At 39.0% G+C, this 27043-nt stretch overlaps 1 protein-coding gene across 1 annotated transcript in view; it reads right to left on the minus strand.

The window, feature by feature from the left end:
* The window catches only part of SV2C (synaptic vesicle glycoprotein 2C), a 118473-nt gene that overhangs the window by 86314 nt on the left and 5116 nt on the right, over positions 1–27043 (minus strand). The window contains exon 2 of the mRNA XM_069775682.1: positions 2685–3388. Coding sequence (XP_069631783.1) covers positions 2685–3264 — 580 coding nt within the window. The 5' untranslated portion in view covers positions 3265–3388. The remainder of the gene's footprint in view (positions 1–2684; positions 3389–27043) is intronic.

Consider the following 27043-nt stretch of genomic DNA (forward strand, 5'->3'; position numbering starts at 1 on the left):
CAGATCAGTTAGCTACTGAATGTGTAAGCATCAAGAAGTTCCCTCTTAATGTTGCGTAACCTTGTTCTTTTCCTTACCCCCACACAAACTAATTGCAGAGACATTTGGTGGCTATCCTTATATTGTTATCATCCTGGAGAACAAAGACAGCTTTGACCATTCAATTTGTCAGGGGGCTGCATGTTGCATGTGGGTTTGATAACAAACAGGGTTACCAGTAATGAAAAAATGGGGTTGAGATCCATCATTTTTATTCCAGCAATAGAGAAGACATAAAAAAATTGATTAGCAGAGTTTAAAGATGTCCTCAACTGCCAAGTACTGGGTAACAAAATCACAATAAAAGCAAGTTGGGTGTACACTGTTCTTATAAAATGTATTCTGTGTTATTATCTGCACTGGCACAGTGATGTTTATCTAGAGATACCTTTTTGGGTTATTTTGGTTTCTCTTCTTTTCTCTACTCTCTGAATCACTTACAGGGCTCCAAAATGGCTATAAATAGACATGTTTATGCACCTTTTCTCTGTTAGAAGTAGATCTGAAAACTCACAGGTCCAAGCATGACAAAAATGAAGTTGTAAATTTGTGTAAACAAGTAGTACCAAACAGACTATTTGCATGCAGCCTCTTTAAACATAAAAACTTAGATGATTTATTTCTTTTATTAGAAGTTTAATCACTGCACTGTACAAACAAGCACAGTAGTTAATTTCTAACAACAACTGATCAAATCGTAAGGAACGCCTCAAAGGACCCAGCCACCTAAGAACTCAGCTTCCATTTCCACTTATGATCCTCTGACACAAAGGGAGGCTTATAGATATAAATGAGTGTGACTACAGTCCACTTTATTGAAATCCATAGAACCAAACGGCTAGTATCAATATGTCAGGAATCCAATCCATTATGGGCTTAATGGTCTACCAAGAAAGCTTCTGAGTTATGTAAATAGCACAAATAGCCTTGTGCTATCTGATATTCTGAATCTAATTTTGATGCAGTTGGTATCTTAGGGTCCTTCTAATTGATAATGAGCAATGGAATAAAATCAGGAAAACGAGCTAAGTTAAAATGAGACTGTTGCAACAGAACCATGTGCTGTAAAGATGGAGGCAACAAACAAGTACATCTGCCAGAAGACAAATGTTCCTAAATATTTTATAAGAAGCCCTCCTTTTCTATAATAGCCTGGGTGCTTCAGGCTCAAGCTGCTTATCTACACAGACATATTCCATTTTCTGCCACATCCCAAGTCCCCATGCTCCTGTCTCGTCTCTTCTTCCAGGTACCATTTCCACAACCTTTCTCCACAGCCCTGCCCCATGAGACCCTTACTTTATCTGCTGTGCCCAGGGATGCCCAGGATGGGCAAGCACGGATCTGTTCACGGCACTGCTGCTCTCACCAAGTCACACATGGCTGGCTCAGACTACCTATTTGGTGCACTGTGGGAGGGAAGAGGCAACAGAATGAAACACAGCCCACCCCCCTCAACTGAACAGACACAAAAAGCATATCCTTCAGTCATTTGTCTTCCTGATTTCTGTTCCCCCCAACTCAGTATTAGCATTACACTTTTAGGATGGCTAAAGAACAGTCAGTGGGATTAAAGGAGTAAAAGATGAAAGGAGGGGAAAGGCTAGACAGCATTTTTCCCTGCATTTCCTGCATTTCCCAGATTGCATTCCACCTCACCCTTGGTAATGCTCCCATGCAGTATGACAATGTTGCTGGACAGTTGTGTCATCTACTTTTTATTATGCCTGTATAAATCCAGCAGAACTCCAATACTCCAACTGTGGTTTGTTTGCTTGTTTGTTTTTAAATCAGTTCATGTGGATGTCTACTCATGTATACGAGAACGAAATGTATCCCTCTCCTCTTAAGTTTTACTGTGCAGTCTCCCACTTTAGTGATTTATTTATACTTACTGACTGAAAAAGAAAACAATTATCTAAAAAATAAAACTATAATAGAACCATAGAATCATAGAATCATTTAGGTTGGAAAAGACCTTCAAGATCATCTAGTCCAACCATTAACCATGCCCACTAAACCAGGTCCTGAAGTGCCCTGTCCTCTCGCTTTTTTAATATCTCCAGGGATGGTGACTCAACCACTTCCCTGTGTAGCCCATTCCAATATTTGACAACCCTCTCAGTAAAAAATTTTTTCCTAATATCTAACCTAAATTTCCCTTGGCTCAACTTAAGGCCATTTCCTCTTGTCCTGTCTCCAGCCACCTGACAGAAGAGACCAATACCTACCTCACTGCAAGCCCCTTTCAGGTAGTTGTAGAGAGCAATTAGGTCTCCCCTCAGTTTTTCTCCAGGCTAAACAATCCCAGTTCCCTCAGCTGCTTCTCATAAGACTTGTGCTCCAGGCCCTTCAGCAACTTGGTTGCCCTTCTCTGGACACGCTCCAGCACCTCAATGTCTTTCCTGTAGCGAGGGGCCCAAAACCGAACACAGTACTCGAGGTGCGGCCTCACCAGTGCCAAGTACACTGTTCCTGCTAGCCACATTAAATCAATATTAGCTGTTAACGTATTTTGTGGATTGCTTATTTATATTCAATACAAACATATTTTTATACAAGCATTGGTGTTGACAAATACATATTTAGGCGTACTTTCAGCAACACTTGTAATAGCACAAAGACAGAGCAAAGGCTTTACTCACCAAGCCATCCTGATCCAGAATTGGGTATACACATGTCTGTTTCAGCACTGGGCAATACAAATCCAACTACAAAAACTTCGACCCCATCAGCCATTAAGGCCATTCCCAAAACAAAGAAGAGGGCCCACTGGAAACGACCATGGCCGCATTCTTGTATTATCAGTTCGTACTGCTGTGCTAGCTCTTCTTCATCAGCTTTCCTCTCTGTTTCCAGTTCATGACGATCCTTATATTCATCACGCATAGGCTGACCTAAGGCCACCATGCCATCCTTGCCTTGCCCCATATTAGGGATTCCCTGATACTCCCCTTCATAAATTTCATCATCTTCATCATGCCCTTCAGTTGCTTCACTTGATCCTTCGTCATCATTAGCTTCTACACCATAATTTCCTCCTTGGACATAGTAATCATCATCATCTTCCTCATCCTGGAATCGGTTGTACGACCTCTGTGTGTAGCCATCCTGAGCTCTGCCAACAGCTTTATTCACTTTTTTCACCGCTTGCCTCTTCACTTCTTTGGCAATATCTTTTGCTCCTTTCATTAATGAAGTCCTGTCTTTGTATGTTTCTTCCATCTTGTATCAAAGAAAGATTGGCGTTATGCTGCAGAGGGACCTGCTGAATACCGTTTAGACTATCTATTGTGCGTTCGACATCAGTAGAAAAAGCCCAAGTACATGTGAAGCTGTAATATTCAACCTGCAAAATATGAGAGAAAAAAGTTTATACTGTGCTCCTTCTTAGTTGCTCATTCACACTGATGTGGTACCACACCACTCTTCATTTAAGCGCTGGACACCACAGTTGAGGGTTTCAAATATACAAAACTGGATTTTCTTCAGAGATGCAAATATGTCAGGTTACAAGAAAAATGCTCTGAAGAGAAATCTAATATCTCTACTGATTTTTAAAATGAAATTTATTACACTCTAGTCTTTTAATGGATACCAGGTTTTATTCCGAAAGAAAACAAGCAGTTTTGTGTACCATACATCATGTTGACTCTGTCTGCAGTGTCCTTCCCTATTTGAACTCCCTGCTATGTAATAAAAGGCTACGAATATTAGCTTTTCTCTCAATGAGTTACCATGAAATATCTGTCCTCTGTCCAGCCTCCCACCTACACAGATCTTGTAGGGAGTTAATATTCCTTAGATCCATACCAGTTGCTCAAAGCTGACTGAACTATGCCAATGCATTCACAAGTCATTCACACTGAGTCTTAGCAATATGTGGTCCCATCCTAAAACAACATCAGCACAGGGAGCTGGGTGGATGGAAATGGTGGCACCTTCACACTTTGGAGATTTCCAGTATCTAAATCATGGACAGAAACATCCGTCTCTCCCCTGTCCATAGTGACAGTAGAGGCAGCCTGGAGCAACTGTATATTACCAGCTAATTAAGCCCAGAGTGTGTTAGTCAGACATGACCTCACACCGATCTAGCTGCTTGAAAGCACCCAGACATTTTGTTCCAGTCCTCCTCCCTGCTCCTCTGCTGTATCTTTCCATCTCTTCCTTTATGCAGCCCCAGGATCACAAATACAGACACAATAAGTCATGAGCAGCTTGCTTATTTGACTGAAGACTAACCATTCCCTTATTTTCTGTGTGGTTTTCAGGCATATCAGCAAGGCAATTTGCTCATCACACATCTGCATGATCAATAGGGGTAGTAGAAAGAAATGGCAAGTGCACGCAAGCACAGGGAGGCAAGAAATGCAGGATCCTTCTTTGGCAATAGTCCACAGTTAGAACAGCTGAAATCAATTACAAAACTGCGCCATAACTCGTGTGTCTAAACATAAAGCAGGGGTGAATCTGGGCACTGCAACAGGGTTGCAGAAGCCTCACATCTGGGAGAAAGCAGGCTAAAATTTCTGTAGCGGTGCTTCTGAAAAAACATCACCTGCTTCCAGCCTGGGAAGAAAGGTTATTTTTAACCATGATCATTTTAATGATCTATTTTCCAGCATAACCTCAGAAAAAGCTGCAGTAGCACATCTAAGGAGGCAGTGAGATATATTGCAGGAGTAAGAATAAATGGCTGGAAATTCCTGAAGCAAATCCTATTCCCCTTGCTAAAGCAGTGTGAACTGCCCTCCCCACCCCCCACCCCCTCCCCAACCTCCACGGGAGAAGACCAGGGTAGTACTTTAAGAAATTGTCCTTTACTCATTCAGTTGTAAACACTGTCCCCAGAAGTATATTCCAGACATCAATTTTAAGACTGATACTGTTTTGAAGGATAGAAAGAATTACAGACTGCATTAGATAAACTAAGGACATGATGTACTTCTGATAAAAGAAAACCAACCCTAAAATCACACAGACATGCAGCTAATATGACTTAAGAAGCTAAAAGATATTTCCCTATTTTTTTTTTTATAATGACTATAGATATTCTTCTATAGTGGAAAATGTCTTTATTTTTAGTCCCTTCCTCTAGATTAATTTCATACACTCTGAAAGTTTCTCAAAGAAATCAGATGTGATGGCACTATTCAACTATTCAATGCAAACTGAAGCATTTACTGGAAGAGAAATGCAGGCTTAAAAAAGCCAGGATGTAATATTTATGATTGAAAAATGTAGCCTGATTTTAGGGACATGATGATCCTTCTAAGTAGGTCATCCTGGTGAATCTTTTATGCTAAGGCAGTTTCTCTAATTACAGCTTTTCAGTTTTTGAGGCACTCCTTAGAAATAATTCTTTGTGTACTGAATTAGGCATGTGGTCCTTACTGTTACCTGTGTGTGACTACAGTATCTATTAGCTGTTATTGAACATGTAAAACATAAAAACATTCACTGGGCCTGCTGTAGCCTTCTACAAATACTTTCAAAAACTCCATGATCTCCTAACAGGTACTCTTCTGAGTGTGAATGATTACAAAGTGTTCCTAGATTTTGACCATTTTGGATTATTTTAGAGTGTTCGTGTACCCTGCTTAACCTAAACTCTGTATTCCTCCAGTCCTTAGATTACTTTTTTTTTTTTTTTTTTCATTTCCAGCAAGTACAGACTTCTTTTAAGGATTGTTGGTTGTCAAATTCCATTTTACTGTAGGGTATGTCTATGGAGGGAAGACAGCAGGAGTTTAGGAATACTGAATGAACATAAAGTCTAAATGCCAATACTGGCAAAACCATGCTTTACACTCCTATAGTACACCTACCTCATGAGTTCAGCAGACTTTAAAAACACAAATTTGCAAAAGCAACTGAGCTTACTTACACTGTAGTTTTTGATAGACCAGGTATGTCAATAAAGAATTACACCTGTTCAAACTTATTAACGGCATAATTCTGCCAGCAAAAACCTGCACATAGACTAAGTCAAATTTCTGTCTGGGCAGACAGAAAGATGTACTGAGTATGAAATCAGAAATTTCTCTTTATCTTGCTCAAGTTTCCAAGCAGCACACCGAATTTGAAAACTGTTCTTTTAAACAGCTTTGCTATCTCAATGAACTGAGATCCCTGCCTTAAGGGTGATAAGTACAAAGAGGAATTATTTACAGCCCATGCATGATAGCTCCCCACCCTTTTAATTATGTTGGACTGATCGATTACAAGCAAGTAACTGGAAAGTCTGAAAGAGTGAGGACTAATGTCTATGGGAGTAGAATAAAGCAGCTAAAGCACACATGAGAGTCTAGCTATATACTCTTGTTTGTACCAACTGTTTACCTACCCAACAAGCCTGCTCACTTTCACTAAATTAACGACCACATTCTTATTCAATTCCTTCAATTAAAAAAGAAAAATCCCAGGAAAATAGTGATTTCATCTGAAATAAAAATATTTTGAGAAATACCCACAAAATTTTTTTCCAAAACACTCAGAAGATGCATGCACAGAAAAATAAAACTATATGTTTGCTTTAATGTTTATTCTTTTCTATTCTATTATATTCACAAATTTCAGTATAGTTACTACTTTGTACCTATTGTGCTACATCTGAAATAAAGGTCAGAAATTACAAACTAAATCGGTGAGATCCCAAGAAGACGTAAATCTATAGATGCCAGAAAACCCATCCCCACAAAGACTTACATCTTTGCTTAACATAAGCCATGAGAAGACTCGCTGAAGACTAACAACACATGATATGAACTATATGCATATCTTCAGATAATAAATTTTTCAGAATAGACCTCGCAGTCACACTCAAATGGAGCTATGGCATTTCAGATACACTTGGGGACCTAGTATAACATCTTACCTGCTTTCCTTTTGAATCTGTAGTTACTTTCACCGAAAAAGGAAATACTAAAAAACATTTCTTATTTAAGTTGGTGTCTTTTAAAATGCACGTTTTACCCAACATTTTGATTCTGGTTTGATTTCTGTTTTTCTACCTTCGTTTTTCATTATCAATGACCTTTGCATGGATACAAGTGTTTCGTTTCTTCTGTGTTTATCATTGCTCCAAGTTGTCTTCATGTGAAGGTATAATCTTCTGCTAGATCATAATTACTTCCAATTATACTACTGTGATGTGTCAGATGCTCATATTTCCAGGTGAAATACAAGCATCTGAACTATGTAAACTTACAAACAGAAGACATTTTTTTCTTGCATGTGCTCTCAGTTATAAAAAAGGGGTAAGAAAAAATAGAAAAGTGTTATGTATTGCTGTGTCATGACAAAGAACAATGATATTCAAATTTTACTAAAGTTCTCCAACAATTTCCACATAGTACAGTTCAAATAACACAAAGGATGCAATCCTACAAGTCACCACAGACCTGAGCCATACGCAGAGGTACAACCCAACCTTGAATTTAGTGGGATACATGCAAACTTCCTCCCCAACTCTTCATAAGCAAAACTGTTATAGAAGAGCTGTTCTTTTATTGTTCCAGGGTAGTACTTGCTTCAGTATACCCTGATAAAGAATAGATACCTTAATAAAAGGCTATTTATTTATAGAGGTATTTATTTATTTATTTATTTATAATAAATAAGAGCTGGCACCAAAGCTGGTGAGAATGGGGTTCTTTCAGGTAATGTTAGCAGATTAAAAGATAAACTTCTATAGTCTAAGCAAATTTTCCTTCTCTCATGTCAAGAGTCACACACCCAGGCTGCAGCTCTTCTGTCTTGGACTCCAGTTGCCAAAGTCATATAAATCACTGTAAAGCTGCAGTGCCACCAACAATGGCAGTCCCTAACCCTCTCCCAGTTCAGACGGCATTCTCACCACTTCTCCTGTACCAGCAGTTTTCACTATTCACGCTTAGTGCAGCCACAAAACACATACACAAGATGAGCCTGGGAACTCATTAATCTAGTACACATCAAAGATCCTGAGCTCAGCAGAGACGGGAGTTTCATGGTACAGTGCAATCTCTCCTTTCCCATTTTATTCCTTTCCTTCCTCATTAAACCAGCAGAGAACTGTTTCTGTCTCTGCACTATATGCTCTACCTGCCCAGCTTCTCTTAAATTATTTAACTAATTTACCAAATTAGAATAAAACCAGAGGATTTGCTTTTAACTTGCTTTTGCTTGAAATTTGATGACCTTTACCAGAAAAAAAAAAGGGGGGGGGACATTTTTGCCTGAAAGCATGTTCATTTTTTCTGTGTATATCAGCCATTAACATGAAATACAATCTTTAACTGCCTCTTAGGGCCTTAAAGTATCACCAAACCCAAATAACTATTCTAATTCTTTTCTCACAGTGCTTTTGATCACAGGCTTAATTCTTCCTCACATACAGCTGGATATATAAGCACAGAAACAGGATGTGCAAAAGCTCTGTTTAAAGCAGTACAAACCCCAAAAGCTAATGGTACAATGAAATCAGACCACATGCATATGTAAGACCAAATATGAAAAACTGACCAGTGAAAATCAGGAAATCTTAACGGAATCATCTGTGATAAAAATTCAATAATATTGTAAAAAACGAATTCTCCTTTAACCAAGGGAGCCAGACTAGGAAATGATACCTGCAAAGTTAGGAGGTGGGCCATTCTTCACTTTATAGTTGCGCTACATTACTCCTCCCCACATTATTTCTATGTTCTAAATATCTTTCAAAGAATATCCTGAAGGAGGGTACCACAATGCTGATAAGTTTTATGAGGACCACAATCCTTTTAAACAGTGACATAGACATATCTAATTCAGCTGGCCATCATTAAATACATTCTGGCTTCAAAATCCCTCTGATCCATGGTTCCACCTAAGGTCACAATCTGGACTGAGGATTCATCTATGGTCCATCCTCTCTTATTAAGCTCTTTTCACGCTTTCTTTTGACCTACAAAATAGCTTTATTACTGACAGCAAAGGAAGATGCTATCTACTCTGTGGTTGTAATACTTACCAACACATCTAAATCCTTAGAAGTAGATTCAGCTCAATGCACCCTCCCAACAGTAGGGCTAGACAGTGCTACAAAACTGATACAGTCATATCTATTAATTAAATTATAGCAGCAAAACTGTAAAGACTCTACAGTGGAGTGATCCTTTCCTTTGAATTTTTCTTAATCAAAAGCTTACTTTTCTAGGAAATGGTGACTGAACAAAAAGTAAGGCATACTTTGAAATTTCTTGCTATCTTTTACACAGTAAACTAATAACAGAGAATAGCAGATACAAAGAAAATAAATTTACTAATAAGTTTTAAAAAATCTAGTGCTAATTACTTACTTTGCCTTATTGTACTTAAATACTGGAGTTTTAATTGCTTTTGTTGGTTTTGCAATCAGTCTGATCACTCTCTGGCTACTTGAAGCTGGTCTTTGTTGAATATTACATGGCAAACACTGAAAAATTCATTCTCGTTAAAGGCAAGGCAGGACCGTTGGAATGCTCTTCCAACACTGTGATTTTAATTTGAATACTGTTTCATGCTTCCTGTGGGCCTCTTAAATGAGCATTTCCAGGATTTGTGTTGAGTGGTGGTTACTAAAACACATCAACTTGTTCAATAAGTATTGACAAGAATCAAGCAAGGAGAAATTTCAGCCAGACTGGATGACCTAAACTAAGTCTCTTAAGTGAAAGTTAATGAGATTGCATACTGTGCCCACACTACCTGCAATGACTACCCAAATCTTGGGGAAGCTGAAATTTCATTATTTTCAAAACTTTCATTTTAACCAAACATATTTAAACACATTTCTGCACTTCTCAGATTGTCACAGTAAAAGAAAATTGTATTTCCCACTGGAGCCAAGACCTATCCCCCTTCTCATAGGTACTTCTCTTGAAAATTCACTTTCCTCATTGGGGTATGTGCATCCAATATGTTTTGTACTTTTCAGTTGTCAGAATCAGAGTGAAAAATATCATCCTCTATTTCAATAATGGGGGAATAGCACAAAGCAGGTGGACAAGCAAGTTTTCATTGCTGAACGCTGCCAATCAAAAAAAAAAAAACCAAAACAAACCACCAACCAGCACTTGCTTTCTTATATCTGCCATGATCATGTTTGCTGCTGCACAGAAAGCAGATGAGTCTTGTCTGAAAGTAAAGGCCCACCAGCTGTGAAGAATGGCTCAAGGTTGAAAGAAGACAGAAAAATAATTCCCCTCACAATGGAGAAGACAGATAGAAAACCTGAGGATATATGTCTAGAAAAATGTATTTTAAAAGCGCTGAGACTAAAGTGAAGTTCTAAGAACAATAGCCGAGGTGTCCTACCCTGGAAGAAAAGTAATGAAATAATGCATTGTAGAAAGTCTCCAGGGAATAAAATCTGCACATGCAACAGGACGAGCCTCAACCACTCAAGTAGCCATTTCTGCAATTACTCCGCACAAACCTGTGATACGCAGGTACTATGAAACAGCAACTGTACAAATACTAGACTGACAGATGCCACAGAACAGTGCTGGAGCTTAGGGAAAACACAGGAACATCGAAGGGCATCTTGTAGGGCAAGCTGTATTAAAATCTGAAATTAAGCACCTTTCCTTTCTTCCTAGAATGAAACAGGCAAGCGTTCTTTACATTTCAGGAGGAAATACAGGGTCACGGTTTCAACTTCTACTGGGAAAAACTTTCTGAAGAGAATCGTCTTTCTGTGCTGCCAGCTTTCTGCTGGGGCACATCATCCCTGCGCCTACAGAATTAGAGTCCCAAGACTCTTCTCAGTTCTGAGCTAATACGGTCTGCCAGCTCCCTCCTTCTCTGCTGCTGTTTTTTGTTGGCCTCCTCATGGGGAATCAGCTGTTGCAGCCAATAAACCTTGGTAAGAGTATAGTGAGGTGGTTTCTTGGCATAACGTTAAAATATACTTTAACACCCTATTTTTTAACCCACACTGCCTTCCAGGCATTTTGCTATTCACTCAAAGCACGTATTCTTTCTTTTTTATCTTTAACACTTGTTACTTTTTATTGTTCGTAACAGGATATGAAAAGTTGGAACCCCCCCCCCTTTTTTTTAGAATTCCATAGTTCTTATTTCCTAAATATTTGATTTTGTTTCATTTTCAGCATAGCAACAGCTGAACTTGCTATTTCAATTTTAGTTCTCTGTTTCACAAGCTCAACATCAGACTGATGCTACTTCTGAGAATCCCAAGCACTCATGTTAACCTGTACCTCCTTCAGTGGAAGAGGTTTTCATTGTCTCTCCTGAGCAAAAAAAGTGACAAACTATATATATTGCTTTCTGTGACTGAAAGCCTTTTTACTCATTGGCATTCAGCCAGCATCCTTGCCAAAATATCTTGTGAAAATAGATAAATAGTAAAAAAAAAGAATGACATACTAAGCTTTTCTGGTGAGGGACCGCTTCAGCTGTGGGAATCTGAGAAGAAATTGAGCATTCATCAATTTGACCTAAATAGGAAGGGGGGGGAAAGAACAATTCCAGATGTATAGTAAAATGAAGTGGGCCTGGGGTGAAAACATTAAATACATCAGGAGTCTAGCTAAAAAAAAAAAAAATTATGTATATATGTATAGATATTTATATCTCTATTAATATATACCTATAATTAATATATATTAATATATTATGTATACATATGCATACATATAGTGAAATACTTCACTATAAATAAATCATTATGGGATGGGAAGAATTCACAAGTTCGATCAAAAAAAGAAAAACTTGTGCTTAGTGGCTGTATTGGGTTTGCATGGCAAGATTTTGGTAGCAGGGGCACTGAAGGGGTGGCTTCTGTGAGAAGCTGCCAGAAGCTTCCCCCATGTCTGACAGAGCCAGCGCCAGCCGGCTCCAAGATGGACCCACTGCTGGCCAAGGCCAAGCCCATCAGCAACGGTGGTAGCACCTCTGGGATAACATATTTAAGAAGGGGGAAAAAACTGCACAATTGCAGCTGGACAGAAGAGTGAGGATATGTGAGAGAAACAGCCCTGCAGACACCCAGGTCAGTGCAGAAGGAGGGGGAGGAGGTGCTCCAGGCGCCAGAGCAGAGATTCCCCTGCAGCCCATGGGGAAGACCACGGTGAGGTTTTCTGGCAGGACTTGTGACCCCGTGGAAGACCCACGCTGGAGCAGTTTGTGCCTGAAGGCCTGCACCCCATGGGATGGACCCACGTTGGAGAAGTTTGTGGAGAACTGACTCCTATGAGGGGAACTCCACGGCAGAGCAGGGGAAGAGTGAGGAGTCCTCCCCCCACAGAGGAAGGAGTGGCAGTGATAAGGTGTGGTCAACTGACCACAACCCCCATTTCCCTGTCCTCCTGTGCTGCTGGAGGGGAGGAGGTAGAGAAAACTGGGAGTGGAGTTGAGCCCAGGAAGAAGTCAGGGGTAGGGGGAAGGTGTTTTCAAGATTTAGTGTTTACTTCTCATTACCCTACTCTGATTTGATTGGTAATGAATTAAATTAATTTCCCTGAGTGGAGTCTGTTTTGCCCGTGACAGTAATTGGTGAGTGATCTTGGTGTCCATATCTTGACCCACGAGCCTTTCATTATATTTTCTCTCCCCTGTCCAGCTGAGGAGGAGAGTGATAGAGTGAGTGGCTTTGGTGGCACCTGGTGTCCAGCCAGGGTCAACTCACCACAGTGGCATAGACTGGTTTGTTTGGCGTTTGTTATCCCACTAGTGCAAGAAAGCAATGAAGGAAATGAACAAACAAAACATTCTCTGATAACTACATTAATATAGAGGTGTATTATTGCTATATCTTATTAAGCTGGGTACACCAAAATGCAAATTTAAGATGGGGAATGTATTCCCTGAACTAAATCAATATTTACATAGGTTAGACTTAAGTCAAAGCATTAAGTCTGCAGAAATGGACCTGAGGGTTTCGGTGAATAACAGGCTGAACACATACCTGCAGAGCGCCCTTTCTGCCATGACAGATGGGTCTTGTCCTGGGGTGCATGAGCAGGAGTGCTGCCCACTGGCTGAAGGGAGTTTTCCCCTCTACCTATGTAGCCACACCTAGACTACCACGTCCTATTTCATGCCCCTCACCACCACCACAATCTAAAAAAGACAATGACAAACTGGAGAGGGAGAGGATCACTGGCTTGGTTAGAGGCCTGGGATGCATGAGGGAGCTGTGTTTGCTCAACCTCCGGAGGAGAAGGCTTAAGCTAGAATCTAATCACCATCTTCCACCTTCTAATGAGGATTATACAGACAATGGGGTCAGGCGCTTTTCAGAGGTAAAGAACAAAAAGGAAAGAGGAAACAGGTGCAAGCTGCAGCAAGGGAAATGCCAGCCAGTTCTAAGAAAGAAATTCTTCATGGTGAGACTGGAATGATTGCACAGAGGAGCCCTGGGTTCCCCAGTCTTGGAGGTCTGCAAAATTCAACTGGGCAAGACTCTGAGCTACCTAAGTCCAGGTTTGAGACTAGATGACCTCCAGAGGTCCTTCACAACCTAAATTACTCTATCGTTCTAATACATATTTTTTAAAAAATTCAGTTGTCCTGTGTTAAATTAAGAGCTCTTTTGTATAAATGAAAATTAAGTGTCAGGTTCTGAATATGACAGTGTACAAGTATATCTCTCACATAACAACTGAAAAGGTTCAGAATCCAGTCTGGAAAACTAAAGAGAGAGTAAAGGACACCTCAGCGTACTCTGGGTGGTGGGTGGCCTATACATACCCAAAGGTCACAAAGCCTAAATGGTTAGCTAAAACTGGTTAAACAACCATTGCCCATATGAGAAAAGTAAAACAGTCCTCTGTTTTCATACAAATTTGATCTTGGAGAAGCATTTTGCAAACATGCCAGATCTGAACAGTAATTAAATGTGGATCAGGTATTTATCACATCCTTGTCACGTGCCGTAAAAATGCCAGTATATTTGTGATTTTTCTCTAGTTCAAAAGGTCTGATCTCTAGTGATTTTGAAACCTCCAAAAAGGCACTTTGGTGAATGTGCCTGCTATTCTTGCTCTGTTTTGAAAAGCAAAACTAGATGGCATATAGCCTTTATGTTTCTTGTTGCAAATTAATTAAGATATACAGGAAATATATAACAAATGCTTTAGACTTTAAATGTTAAAAAGCACAAGAATTTGCTTTTAGACGAGTGCCTTAGATAAACGTCACAGGCAGGGTATTTAATAATTTTCTCTTTCCTGCTTTGAAATAGTGACAATTGAAGCACAGAAAAGTTAGGTCACTTGCCAAACTTGACATGGGCATGTATCAAAATATGTCTTAAAATTAGTATTTGTTAATTTCAGCACATTGCTCTTTGAATTGTAGTTCATTTCTTCCTTGTGTTTTTCCATAAACTTGCTACCTCTGAGAGAAAACAACTCAAAAAAAACCAAACTCCAAACAGAAAGCTGCCTAACTACAGGAGTAAAAGCTGTACATGTCAGGTACAGAACATTATGCAAAATAAGGCAATAACAGACCTGATTAAGCGTACTTGCACATAAGAAGTAACAATGTATTTCACAGTCTGTGACATGCAAATTCATCAATATGGGAACTCAACTATAATCAAGAATGACCAGAAGAACATGCACAGAGTTGCAATAAAAAAAGTCTGATAATATGCAGATAACAGGTACCTTGGCAAAATGTATGTTCAGTGCTTTCAAAATATAAACAGTGAACAAAATTTCCTGCATATTTCAGTAGGAATTATATTTAAAATATCTATATAGTTTTATTTTATTTTTAATTCTGAAATAATTAAAAGTTGATGATCTGTCTTAAAACATCTTGGCATCTCATATAAAAGAGGAAGGAGTCTAATGAAAAGATTACTGTATTTTAAAAGGAGCCTGCAAACCTGAGTTCTCAAACATTTTTGTATAAGTACAACCAAGATTGCTACCTTCCTTCTTTCAAAGTGATTTGGTTTTACATCTACCTTAGTTTTTCTCTGTTATTCTTAAAGAACAGGGTACTTTCTAAATAAATTGACTGAAAAAACTGTACTGTGTACACTCCAGATGATGTACACCAATCTTTTCTATTCAACCTGTTCCTTTAGGATTTTCCTAGGACTGTTTTCTGCACCGTGCCAGATGTAGTGTTTTTACTGGAAGCCTGTGATCACAGTAATGTATCCCTCTGCTTCAGACACACCTTCGCTATAACAGATTATGGAACATGATATCCAAATAGAGTGCTAGTTGTCTGCATGAAAAAAAGTGATTCTGCATGCTCCTAAAGCCTTACCTCTCCCTGGGGGAAAATTCAACAGTTTCAGGTGGAAACTACTTTTTTCACAATTAAGGCTGACTCATTGTCTTCCAGGCCTTAACTGGGTAAGAAAGGAAATCATAAGAGCTCTAACCTCCCCAAATATAAATGTTGCTGCTAAAAATCCAAATGCTTTTTTTTAAGGCTGCACTGACTTGTAATTGTACAAATTGTTTACATAATTTTGTTCTGCACTGGAAAACAAAGATTTCTTAAAGATTCCCATAAACTCAGATTTTAGCCATATTCAATCTGCATCATCTGCTGACAACACATTTAATTAGGTCCCTTCAGTTTGTTAACTTGAATTGTGCTATTATTGCAAGTTGCACAGTGCACACGTGCCTTAGCACATGCAGTTTTTCAGCAAGTGTGAGAAAACTTCAGCCCCAACGTAAATAAATCCAAGTGGCTGCAGGTGCATGGTTTCCATTAAATCACAAATTTGATATTGTAGATTTAATAACATAGGTGAGAAGGGAGCACAGAAGAGACTAAAATAATGGACTGATGAACAGAGTCTGTGCTGAAAATGCAGTAGTCCCTAGCTTTTCAGATACTGCGACTTAGTCCTCTGACAAAATAGGATTTATCCATATCTTGGAGTGCATTATGCAATCTGAGCACTAACTCACTGTGGCTTTCTTCCCTTGGGTAGAATATGTAGAAGTGGATAGCACAACTGAACAAACACAGTGCTCTGTTACTGAAAGCACAGAACAGGCAACAAAAGGAAGACAGAAGAGCTGGTGAACATTTTTTTCAATTTCAGTAAGCTTCCTGCAGCTTATTTTGAAAACAACCTACTTGCCACCTTGAAAAAATGTTCTCTTCCCTGTGTTTGACTCCGCACAGCAACAAGGTGTGGTGAGCTGAAACATCTCAGAAATAAGTTCTGCCATATGAAACCATTTCTATTTTATTTTAAAACAGAATGTCATGACAGCCTTTTTGCTCTGTAAGTGCTTTGTGGACATGGACAATTCTTCAGTTCACTGAGATCCTCAGTCTTCCCGCTTATACTTAGTCTAATTCTTAGTCTGGTTCTCAAATTGCTTGGCACCCAACACTGAACTTGACCATCTTCCTGCAGTTCCCTGCTTCGAAATTGTTTTAATTCCTTCTTCTCTGGGAGAGTTTTAATTGACTGTCAGGGCCCCAAGTACCTCAGGAGGCCTTAATCACCTGCCCAGCCTCACCTGGGACCCCTCCCAGGCACTCACATCCCCTGCCATGGTCTCAGGCTTCCTTTAAGCTCAAACCTTGGCACCCCATCTCTGCCTGAGCTACACCGTAGGGTACCTGTCTCCTATCCCCTGCTGTTCTTGAATCTCAGACTGGATTTCCCTGACTGATCTTGGACATAACACTGCCTCACCTTGTCTGATGAGTACCAGACTGCTGATGGAAAGCTGTTGCTCTCACCATCTCTGTACACCCTGCCTGGGGACTGCACTCCATCAGTGAAGGCGCTGCCCTACTGGCACTGGGGTTGCCCTCAGCTCCTGCCTTCTCTTCCCTCCTGGAGCAGCCTCATGGTTGCTGCTTCCTGGCAGCTTTCACAGAGGCTGAAGCATGAGCTCCTGGAACAGCAGGCAGAAGGTGTTTGTGAGGGGTCCAGGTGAGGCTCATCAGGGCAAACAAGGTCTGTTGGGGCACTCAGCATCCTCACAGGGATTGAGGGTATGTGCCTGACTTGCAGACTACCTTTAGGACTGCGAAAGCTCACTAAAAACAGACAGTGGGACTAGTGCTAGCAGGCTGAAATTCTCTACACATGACTCCTTACCTCCACTGGAAAAGCTGAAGACATCTCTTGACTCCAAAAGGTAGAAAACTGCTTTATGCATACAGAATGGTATACCCAAAACTATGAAGCCTGTTGTGACCAAAACTGAAGAGCACTGACAACAGCCAGGAAAGACACACATTGGAAATATGGCAACATTTTTCATTAGCAATCACTGATTATAACTGTTATCAGAATGGCTAATAGAAAGCTCACTTTTGGCATGTGTAACAAGTCTTGTCTACAAACAGACATTGGCTTAGTTCTCCTTTCTGGTAAGACATGAGGAACACACACTGCATTTCAGCTGCCAAACTGCCAGTTTTAGCATCAAACCTCTGTTATCTGTCTGTGATCTCATTTTTTCTGTTCTGCCACATGAAGCAGCAACACACTTTTCAAGCCTGAAGAGGCTGTTTGCAAGGAACATTAAGGATGAACTTCTGGGACTGGATTAGAATTAATTAAAATGCTCACACAGAAGCCAGCAGGATTTGGAATGAACATGTACCACCTTTTATAGAGTGATTATTTTCAGCAGTTCACCAAGAATGCATGTTAAAAACATATAAGAAACAACCCAAAATTCTGCACAACTTTTAACATTGACTGGGATTATTAATTTATAGCAATTCATCACTTTTTACATCATGAGTGAATATGCAAGGAGAAAAACATCACTGAAAGAAACCTTTGAAAGGACAGAAGGCTGAAAGAACAGGATCATTGTGACGCTGCTGCACTTAGGGGCTATGGGTTTGATTTCCTGTGCTGCCACTCAAATAGCATATTAGAAACATTATAAAAGCAGGATCTATTCTATCATATATAAAGATGGGAGTAGGAGAAATTAGACATTTTCTGGAGGGGGTCATGTCAAAAGTTTTAAGTTGGTTGAGTCTTAGGTTTGGAGCATACTGAGAAAAACTATTAACCTCACAGTTCTGAAGGGAGGATGACTTACTACCACTGCCAGTTGCTGAGACTGAATGTATGAATTCCTCTCCTTCCTCAATTCACCTTAAAAGGATTTTCATTAAAAGGAACTGGAATAAAAACGTTGGGAAAAAAAAAGTCAAAATTTTTCTTTAGAGATTGGAAAATGAGTAATAGTTTCTTAATAAAGAAAAAATGCCTGCTTCTTATTGTATGCCTTTCTGCTAATAGAAGTACTTGTTTATTACAGCAACATGGACTGTAGCACGTAGGAGCTACACAGTCATATTAATGGTTTTCTTCTAATCCCCAAGGTTCAATATAATTTGATAAATCAAACCATTAAAAGAGAGAGTACACAGCAGCCTTATTTAATTTTTCATGTTCCCTCCATGTTTTAAAAGATGGAATATCGGCAATACTTAGAGCAATTAACGTAACGGTCAGGAAAGTAAAAAACATGTCAAGAATACATATTACAAAATAAAAAGTATCTGGAGACTTCCTGAAGTCTAACCTCAGACTGGCTCAATCCCTAAAAACCATACATTCCCCAACACGTAAGAATTACTTAAGTTTTTCACCAACTTGGTTTCATCTTTGCTAGACTTAGAGCAACAATGTTCTTGCTCTCTGACACTGCAAAGGTCAATAAGGTACCATCTCAACCTGGCTGTGTTCTGAAATAATTACCCTTGAATTTCTGTCTTCAACCTGATTAATCATTATACCTATTTTGCACACTGGCTCTTTACTGATATTGCCCTCGATCAAAACCAATCATGGCTCTTCAGCAGGTAATCAACTATTGTGGTTTTACCCCAGCTGGCAACTAAGCACCTGACAGCCGCTCATTCAGTGCCCCTCAGTGGGATGGGGTGGCGAATTGGAAAAAAAAATAAAACTCATGGGTTGAGATAAAGACAGTTTAATAATTGAAAAAATATAATAATTATAATAATAATAATAATAATAATGAAGGCAACAAAAAGAGAGAGAAATGAAACCCAAGAAAAACAAGTGATGCACAATACAATTGCCCACCACTGGCTGTCCAATGCCCAGCCGGTCCCTGAGCAGTGATTGGCCCCTCCTGGCCAAATCCCCCCAGTTTGCATACTGAGCATGATGTTCTATGGTATGGAATCCCCCTTTGGCTAGTTCAGATCAGCTGTCCTGGCCATGATCCCTCCTAGCTTCTCGTACACCTGCTTGCTTGCAGAGCATGGGAAACTGAAAAATCCTTGGCTTAGGATAAGCACTACTTAGCAACAACTATCATGTTATCAACATGATTCTCATACTAAATCCAAAATACTGCACTGTACCAGCTACTACTCTGTCCCAGCCAAAACCAGAACATCAAGTACAAAAGCCTATATAGTGGTACCATGTTCACGTGTGCTTTTTTTGTAACTAAAGTTATTGCTGCTATTAGTGAATCAGGGAAGCAATGCTACAACAATAGCATCCCCTAAATGCCACAAATGAGGTGGACCATCCCCTTATCAGCACCTCAATTACATGCACTTACAAAGCATGTTGAGGGACCACTATTCACACTTGGCAGTCTCCTCCAGTGGGTTGTCATTTACCCTCATGCTTGCGCAGCGAACTATTTGAAAGTCCACGTTACTAATGGGCATTTATAAGCATTTCCATTTTTTCTCTTCAGACTTGGCCTATTATCACCACTTTTCTTATTCAAAAGAAACATTAAGACTCCCCTTAACCACCCACAAGGGGGGCCCTGGATGAGTCATATCAGATAGTGGTTTTGGTTCAAAGACAGAAAATAATCTGTACACCACCAGTGCCAGCTGACTAATGAAGGAAATTGGTGTTACGCTCCCAGCAGGTCTCTTGCCTACTCTGTGGCTGGGGGACTCTGAAGAGAGTATAAGAAGAAACAACTCACTGATGTGTGTGTAGAGGCATAGGTCCAAAGTAGGCAAAATAAACAACAAATTAAGTCCCAGTAAAACACAACAGCCAAGCTCTAAGTGGTTTTTGGAAAAAAAGAAAAGGAGAAAAAAAATTTCATAAATGTTTAAACTTAAAAAGCAAAGTAATTTTAGAAAATAAATTCTTGCTTCATCAGCCAATTAGTTCTCAATTATAGCTTACAATTAGCATTTTAAAAGCATCACATTGTGGTGGCCTCAGGATATACATCACATTGATTAAGTGCTTAGTACCTTGAATGTATGTGTACCAACTCTAATTAAAAATAGTTTTGCAGATCGTATAGCTGATGCAATGTTCAGTGCTTGCATCCCTAGAGCAAGGGACATTCCTGTTAAGGAAAGGCAGTTGTTAATTTAATCTAAAAATTCACAGGAATTTGAATCAGTATCTCTTTCTGTCCACTGCATGTACTCTTCCTCTCCTGACCTCTCCACAGCTTTCAGTGGTACAGTTCACAGACACAGTATATAACCCTTGCATTCTATGCTGTTATAACACTGTTAAACCAGCAGGTAACAGATTTTATTAATTGCATTTTTAACACTTACTTGGATCTTTTTAAAAACCACTACATTTTTACAGAACCCTTATAAAGTACAGCAACAGTTCTCTTTGTATTAACCCTGTTCCAGTTATGCCATACACTTTCTCATAAAGTTTTATTGAACTCAAATGGTTTCCTAATTAAAAATGCACATTACTAGAACATTAAAGGTGAAAGGCATCACAGAATTATTACTTTCACTGTTTTAGAATATTAAATAAAATTGAATTTAATATTTTAACAAAAGCCATTGTTTAAGGAAAATTGCTGGCATAGAGTTCACCCAATGAAAGGATACTTCTGCTCATGAAATTAGTTTTCCCAGTCACAGGAGTGGAGGAAGGCAGTGTATTGGAACCTGTAGCTCACTCCTGTTCCTAGATATTGAAATACAGAGATACATAATGGCTTCCATTTTTTTCATGTATAACAGGTACAATATAAAACAATTTCTCCCAACTAGGAAAAAATACATTTTTACCCAACAACCAGAAATAAAATGGACCCAAAAGAACATTATGTATTTAATGAAGAATCATCAGTATTTGACTGAAAAAGTTTTAACTGATAATTCAGTTCCATTTCCTACCTGTCTCCTGGCAAGGACTTACCCTGTCAACACTTATTTGCCACAAGATTTCCACTTTATCAGCCAAGTGTTCTTATTCTGCGAGAACTTACGCCCTTGAGTAAAAAAAATCATATAAGCAACCCTATCACAATAAATCAGATTACATATATATATATAAATATTTGTAAGAACAGCAATGTGTTCCCCTACCCTCCTCTGGGATAGTAGCTAAGTGCACAAACTACAAGAAAGCACTCCTGTAAACCACTCAGCCTCAGAGGAGGACAATGGGGGCAGGGGCTGGGGGGAACAACCTCCACTTGATGTTTTTTAGGAATGCCATTTCTGTGTTTTGAATTCTCACAGTCTGCTTCTGTATAACACTGTCCATAGAGCTAGTAAAAATGAATACTCGTGAAAATTAAATAGCGCATCTGACTGCATTATTTTTAAGATAAACCATATGAGAAAATATCAAGGAAAATATGCCAAAGCTCTTGTGCCTCTGCAAGTCAGGAAAAACTCAGCAGCCCAGCATGCAAAAACCCTTATGCTTTTCCAAGAAAAGGGAAGACTTAACTATGCCTGTCAGATTTGAACTTGGATACTGCAGGTAAACTTTGTTTCTTATGAGCAAGTACTAGAACAAAGAAGCTTAGACAGGTAAAAAAAGCCCTACAGTCTCCATGTTTTCTGATCACATGTGAGGAGATTTATTCAACATATTTTATTATTTCAGCTTAGAATAACTGTATTTAACTATAAAGTGCAGTAACTTTTACTCATATCCTCTCTACTTACTCCAAAGTACAGTTCCCTAGGAAGAGGAAAGTGGCCAGAAAGTCAAATCATGGCCAACTATGAGCTGACACTATGAGCTACTGCACTCCATAAAAAAAAGAGAATGAAATGATTCAGCAGTTCTACAATTTGGCCCTTTAACAATAGAACAAATAACCTCATTTGTCAGCTAAACTGATTTTTTGATCAAGGTAATTACCTTGATTTTGCCTCTCAGTCTGTGCCAGTACAAGAATTTCTAGCCAAATAAGAGATATGTTATAGAATACTGTTTGACAGGATGGAGTATTTTGCTGTTAGTAATCAAATTCCCTCTCAGATTGTAAATTCTTCACTCCTAGGTGTACATCTTCTGAATTTGTAAGCAATTGTAAAAAGAGGCCCTGATCTTGACCAGGTACTATTCTGACCTGATTAGAAGGGCTCAAAGGAGAGGGAGACTGAATTCCATGATTTATTGACTTCCAGCAGTACATGGTCTATATACCAGTACTCCCTCATATCAGTAGAACTATAGAATAATTAAAGTGTGAAGGAACTTCTGGAGGTCTTCTACTCCAGCCTCCTGCTGAAAGCCAGGCTAGCCTCAAAATTAGATCAGGTTGCCCAGGGCCATGTCCAGGCAAGTTTTGAGCATCTCCAAGGACAGAGGTGCCACAGCGTTCTTATGCACCTACTCTAATACTTCATGGCCCACACAGTGAAGAATTTCTTCCTTCTATCTTGTTCACATTTCCATTCCCTTTCCTGACTCCATCTTCTTTCTAATTACTCATTAGATGATGGCAGACAGCAATTAGATCCCCCCATCTTCTTTTGGCCTTCTCTTCCCAGCTGAGCAAACCCATAGCCTCTCCTTGTGCATTGTGTGCCCCAACTGCCTGCTAAACTGTAAGTCTGTCAGTGTCTGTCTTCACTGGATGGAGACTGTAGTTTTTCCATTCTGAAAGACTGTACATGGACCAAGCGCTAGGAAGCCTGGAACATTCAGCAAACATTTTCTTCCTATTCCTACCAGAATAACACACACCCCTTAAAACACCAAGTGGGGTGTTACGCACATTTCAGGTCATACCCTCAAGTTACTCATATTTCAGCAAATATACAGGATAAAACGACTCTTTGGTGATTTCTATGAGCAACATTTACTTTATAGAGCAGTCACACCACCAATAGATTGAAAGAAATTGGTTTGCAATAGTTTCCCAAATACTGGAAAATAGATTTTCTTCCTTTGGACCATGGAGCAGGGAGTCGTCATACTCATTTTTTACTATAATACAGAAATTAGCAAGCAATTTCTCCAGTGAAAAATTTGTTCTTCTCATAGACACCTAATTTCCCAGGAAGAAACAGTTTTCCCATCTACTAAATGATTAAGTAGACTGGCAGCAGAGTATCGTTCTACTTAATCATTTTGTACAGCTGGTCATAGCAAGGAATCTTCTCAATTGTGCTCCAAGACCACATGAATGATAAACAGTCACTAAATACTGAAGAAAAAAAGAACGGAAATTAATTCTGTGACTTTTGGTAGTTTTTTGCCATGAAACTGTAGTTGGAATGAAACCGAAATTTTAAAATTGAAAAAGAAGATGATACTTAACATTTTAAGTTATTGTGAAGTCATAGAAAGTTTGTCGTGCTATGTGGGAGAGTGAACATCACAAAGGAGGCAAATAAGTCATCTTCCTAGGCAAGACGGTGAGCCAGATATGAGAAATAACCATTACTCAAAGGTTTTATGAATTTAAATCTCAGAGAGGGATTTGAGAAACATTTCCTGAATTTTCACAAATTGAAGTACACTAATAGTTTCTAAAGTGATTGATAAGTCAAAGAATGGCTTTGACGCAGCAGACGAATGCTCCCTGAATGGGTTACTCTTGAGTTGGTCCTTAGTCATGTCAGTCAAAAGATGTCTCAGGGAAATTCTCAGTATTTTTCTTTTTAATGCTTTACTTTTGTTGGTTGTTCCAGTTTTGTAATCAAAACCATAATGCTGTTCCACGACAGAAATAAAAGCTCATTGTTTTAACCATTGAGCAAATGTGAACTGAAAGAGAATTTCCAGGAGTCTCTTTGTTTCTACAAAGGAAGCTAGTCCAAAACAAGCAGCACTCCAGACAAAACTGCCTTGAGGAAGTAAGATATCTAGTACCAAAGCATTAGGGTTACTTCTAGACTACTAGTAAGTAGTGCCACATCTTGGATGGCTACTTTCTCCATGGACAGACATTGATAGACAGTGGCGACCCAAGCCATAACTCTAGCAAATACCATATGAGATGTTTATGTTTTGTTCATTTTGATTTTAGCTGTTAAGGTTCTTTAGGCAGGAGTAAGGTTTGCCCTGTTCCATACAGGTCCTAATAAATCTTGTCTTTGACAAGAACTTGTTTTAGCTAATTAACATCCATTTTCTAAATATCCATTTGCTAAAATGTGTTTGAACGATTGGTTAGCCATTTGGGGTTTTTTTCCCTGCCTTGTAGTTTTTCTGAGCAAATACACAGAACCACCCTGATGGCATTATCTTTTAATCTCTACATTTTGCTATTGTTTGGTTGTTCAAGGAGTACAAGTGATATCTTAATTATTTTTTTTTAATACACGTATCCACTGCATTCAACTTGAATATATCTTCTAGTGAGAGAATTTCCAGGGTCTCTGAAAGTCAGGCAATGATATTTATGACTATAAATATGGGCCTCAATATTTCTGTTTAGATATTCAAAGTTTAAGGATTGTGTCTATGGAGTAGAAGATGGCTCAGATCCTTAGCACCATGTACTAAGCCAAACTTTTTAGAGTTTTACAATTAATAAGTGCTTGGACTCCCAAGTTCAGATGTGAACTAAACATGGAATTTTATTTGAAGAAACAAAAATTAAACAAAATTGAATCCATTTTAGCAGACAACTGCTAGGTGTTCCTATATGGTGTTTAACACTTATACCACCTTTTTGTGTTTTCTAGGAAAAGCATCCTCACTTATCCATGTCCAAGTTGTTTCTTCTTTTCTTTTCAGGACTTCATTTGAAGGCAAGGAAAGGAATTGACTGGAAAAGAATTAGTATTCCAGCTAACTGGTCCAAAGAAATTATCAAAGACTAACATGTAAGGCTTTTCCAGTTTTCCCAATAAGTGGGCTGAATTTTTGCTGCATCAGTCTTGGCATACTTAACTTGGAAAGCCCTATGAAATATATAAAACTTAGGAATCTATAGAACACCAAAGAATACACTTCAAGTGTACACTTGCTGTTGCGCATAGGGACTATCCCCTCAATAGGCAAATGTAGTGACCTGAGCTCATTTAGAGATCTGAATGTCATACATTTACAGGAGGTGTATATTTTTTTGAGTCAGAGTGCAAGCTGGTTTGATATTTTTCTGTTCTTTACACATTAAGTACATAAATACATTTACAAAACCACGTAACATTCCTTATTTACATTGTGTATACTAAAATTTAAAAACTGGAATACTACAAAACATTTATTCTTCTGACTGCTCACTCCATATAGAGGTTATGCTATAAGGAAAAGCTTTGTTCTGAGTTTAACATGTAAATGGTCAAATTATGCAACTGATTGGAGCAACACTTCATAAATTCTAATGAGGCTAGATGAGACCATGATGATAAATGGAACTAAACGGATGCCATCAACTAGAACAACACTCTGCTTTAAAAAGTATTTGCAAGTGATTGCAGATATACCACTGTTTTTGTGACATTACCACCACAATATGTGTAGCTTTGGTTTTTCATGCTCTCCTCTCCTGTGGCATAACCTCAGTCATGTTTGTGGTTCATACAGAGCACCATACTGGTGTACTAGGCTGCAAGAGAAACTAGCTATTTTAAACATCTTCATTATGTCTACAGTATATTGCAGCCAGTGGTGAGACGGCGTACCCAGGGAAAGACTCCATCTGCATGAGAGACTCCCACAAGCCTTACTACTCTTTTTTCTCTCTCTTTTTTTTTTTCTTTCTTTCTTTTTTTTTTTTTTGCCGGAACAGATCACCCTTACAAGATTTCCAGGCACAGCAATGAGTTTGTTACTTATATGTCTTACATCACTAAGTGCATTTTTTCTCTGATACTCTCCCTGTTGCCAGAACTTGATTTGTTTAACAAAGCTGAGAGGAAATAACAGTTGAGTTATTTGAAAATAAGGTGCTGCTTGCACACTGAGAAGAATGTTAAAAGGATAAGTGAATCTGGTGTCAGTGGCAGTCTGTGCACTAGCTACACATGAAGAGAAGCAGTGAGTCCTGCTCACAAAAGGTGATGTCTAGACACAAGGAAGAATACCGTCCCAATGCAAAAGCCACTGTCAACTGCACAGCTACATGCCCATAGGAAACGTAGGAGGCCAAGACACATGAAATGTTAACACTTGGTATCTTCACCTACTGCATTTAGAATTATCTTCTTTTAACTTCTTGATTAAAACCAGCTCAAATGCAGCTCAGTAAAAACTGAGGAGAACTTTGTAAAATCAAGAATATGCATTTTCTAGACTCACAGGAGACCATAGTAACACTTGGTCTTACCTTTCCTTTCAGGACCAGCCTCGTATGACTTACAAAGAAGCACCCCAATCATTCATAGATCCATAAATCCCCCCAAAAAACATTAACAAAATGTCACTATAGGATATTCCACAGTCTATACCAAGCAATTTACGTTGTTGGCTTGAAAGTTAAAAAGGAAAATGCCAAATAGCATCTGCTACCTTCCTATCTGTACAAGAAAGATATCACAAGTGCGCTGCAGAGAGCTTTCAACATGATCAGGAAATGGAAAAATACACTGTTGATCTTATCTTTATTGTTTGCTTGGATATATTTTGATATGGAATTTTCAAGTGTGTTCCTTTTTAATGAAAATAAATATGTATTTTTTCCCATTTTTATAGACAGCAAGGATGTGAGACATGCCATCAGCTGTCCAAGAGGCAGGATTTCAAGAATCCACACAGATAAAAGAGAAGCAACAAAAAGCTACACAATAGAGAGCAGTGAATTCCAGCTGGAAGTGCTACTCCAAGGAATCACTCATTTCTCAACCTTAGGAGCAGTTCAGAGGGCCACTTCATTTG

The sequence above is a fragment of the Haliaeetus albicilla genome, chromosome Z, assembly GCF_947461875.1.
Source record: "Haliaeetus albicilla chromosome Z, bHalAlb1.1, whole genome shotgun sequence".
Taxonomy (NCBI): domain Eukaryota; kingdom Metazoa; phylum Chordata; class Aves; order Accipitriformes; family Accipitridae; genus Haliaeetus; species Haliaeetus albicilla.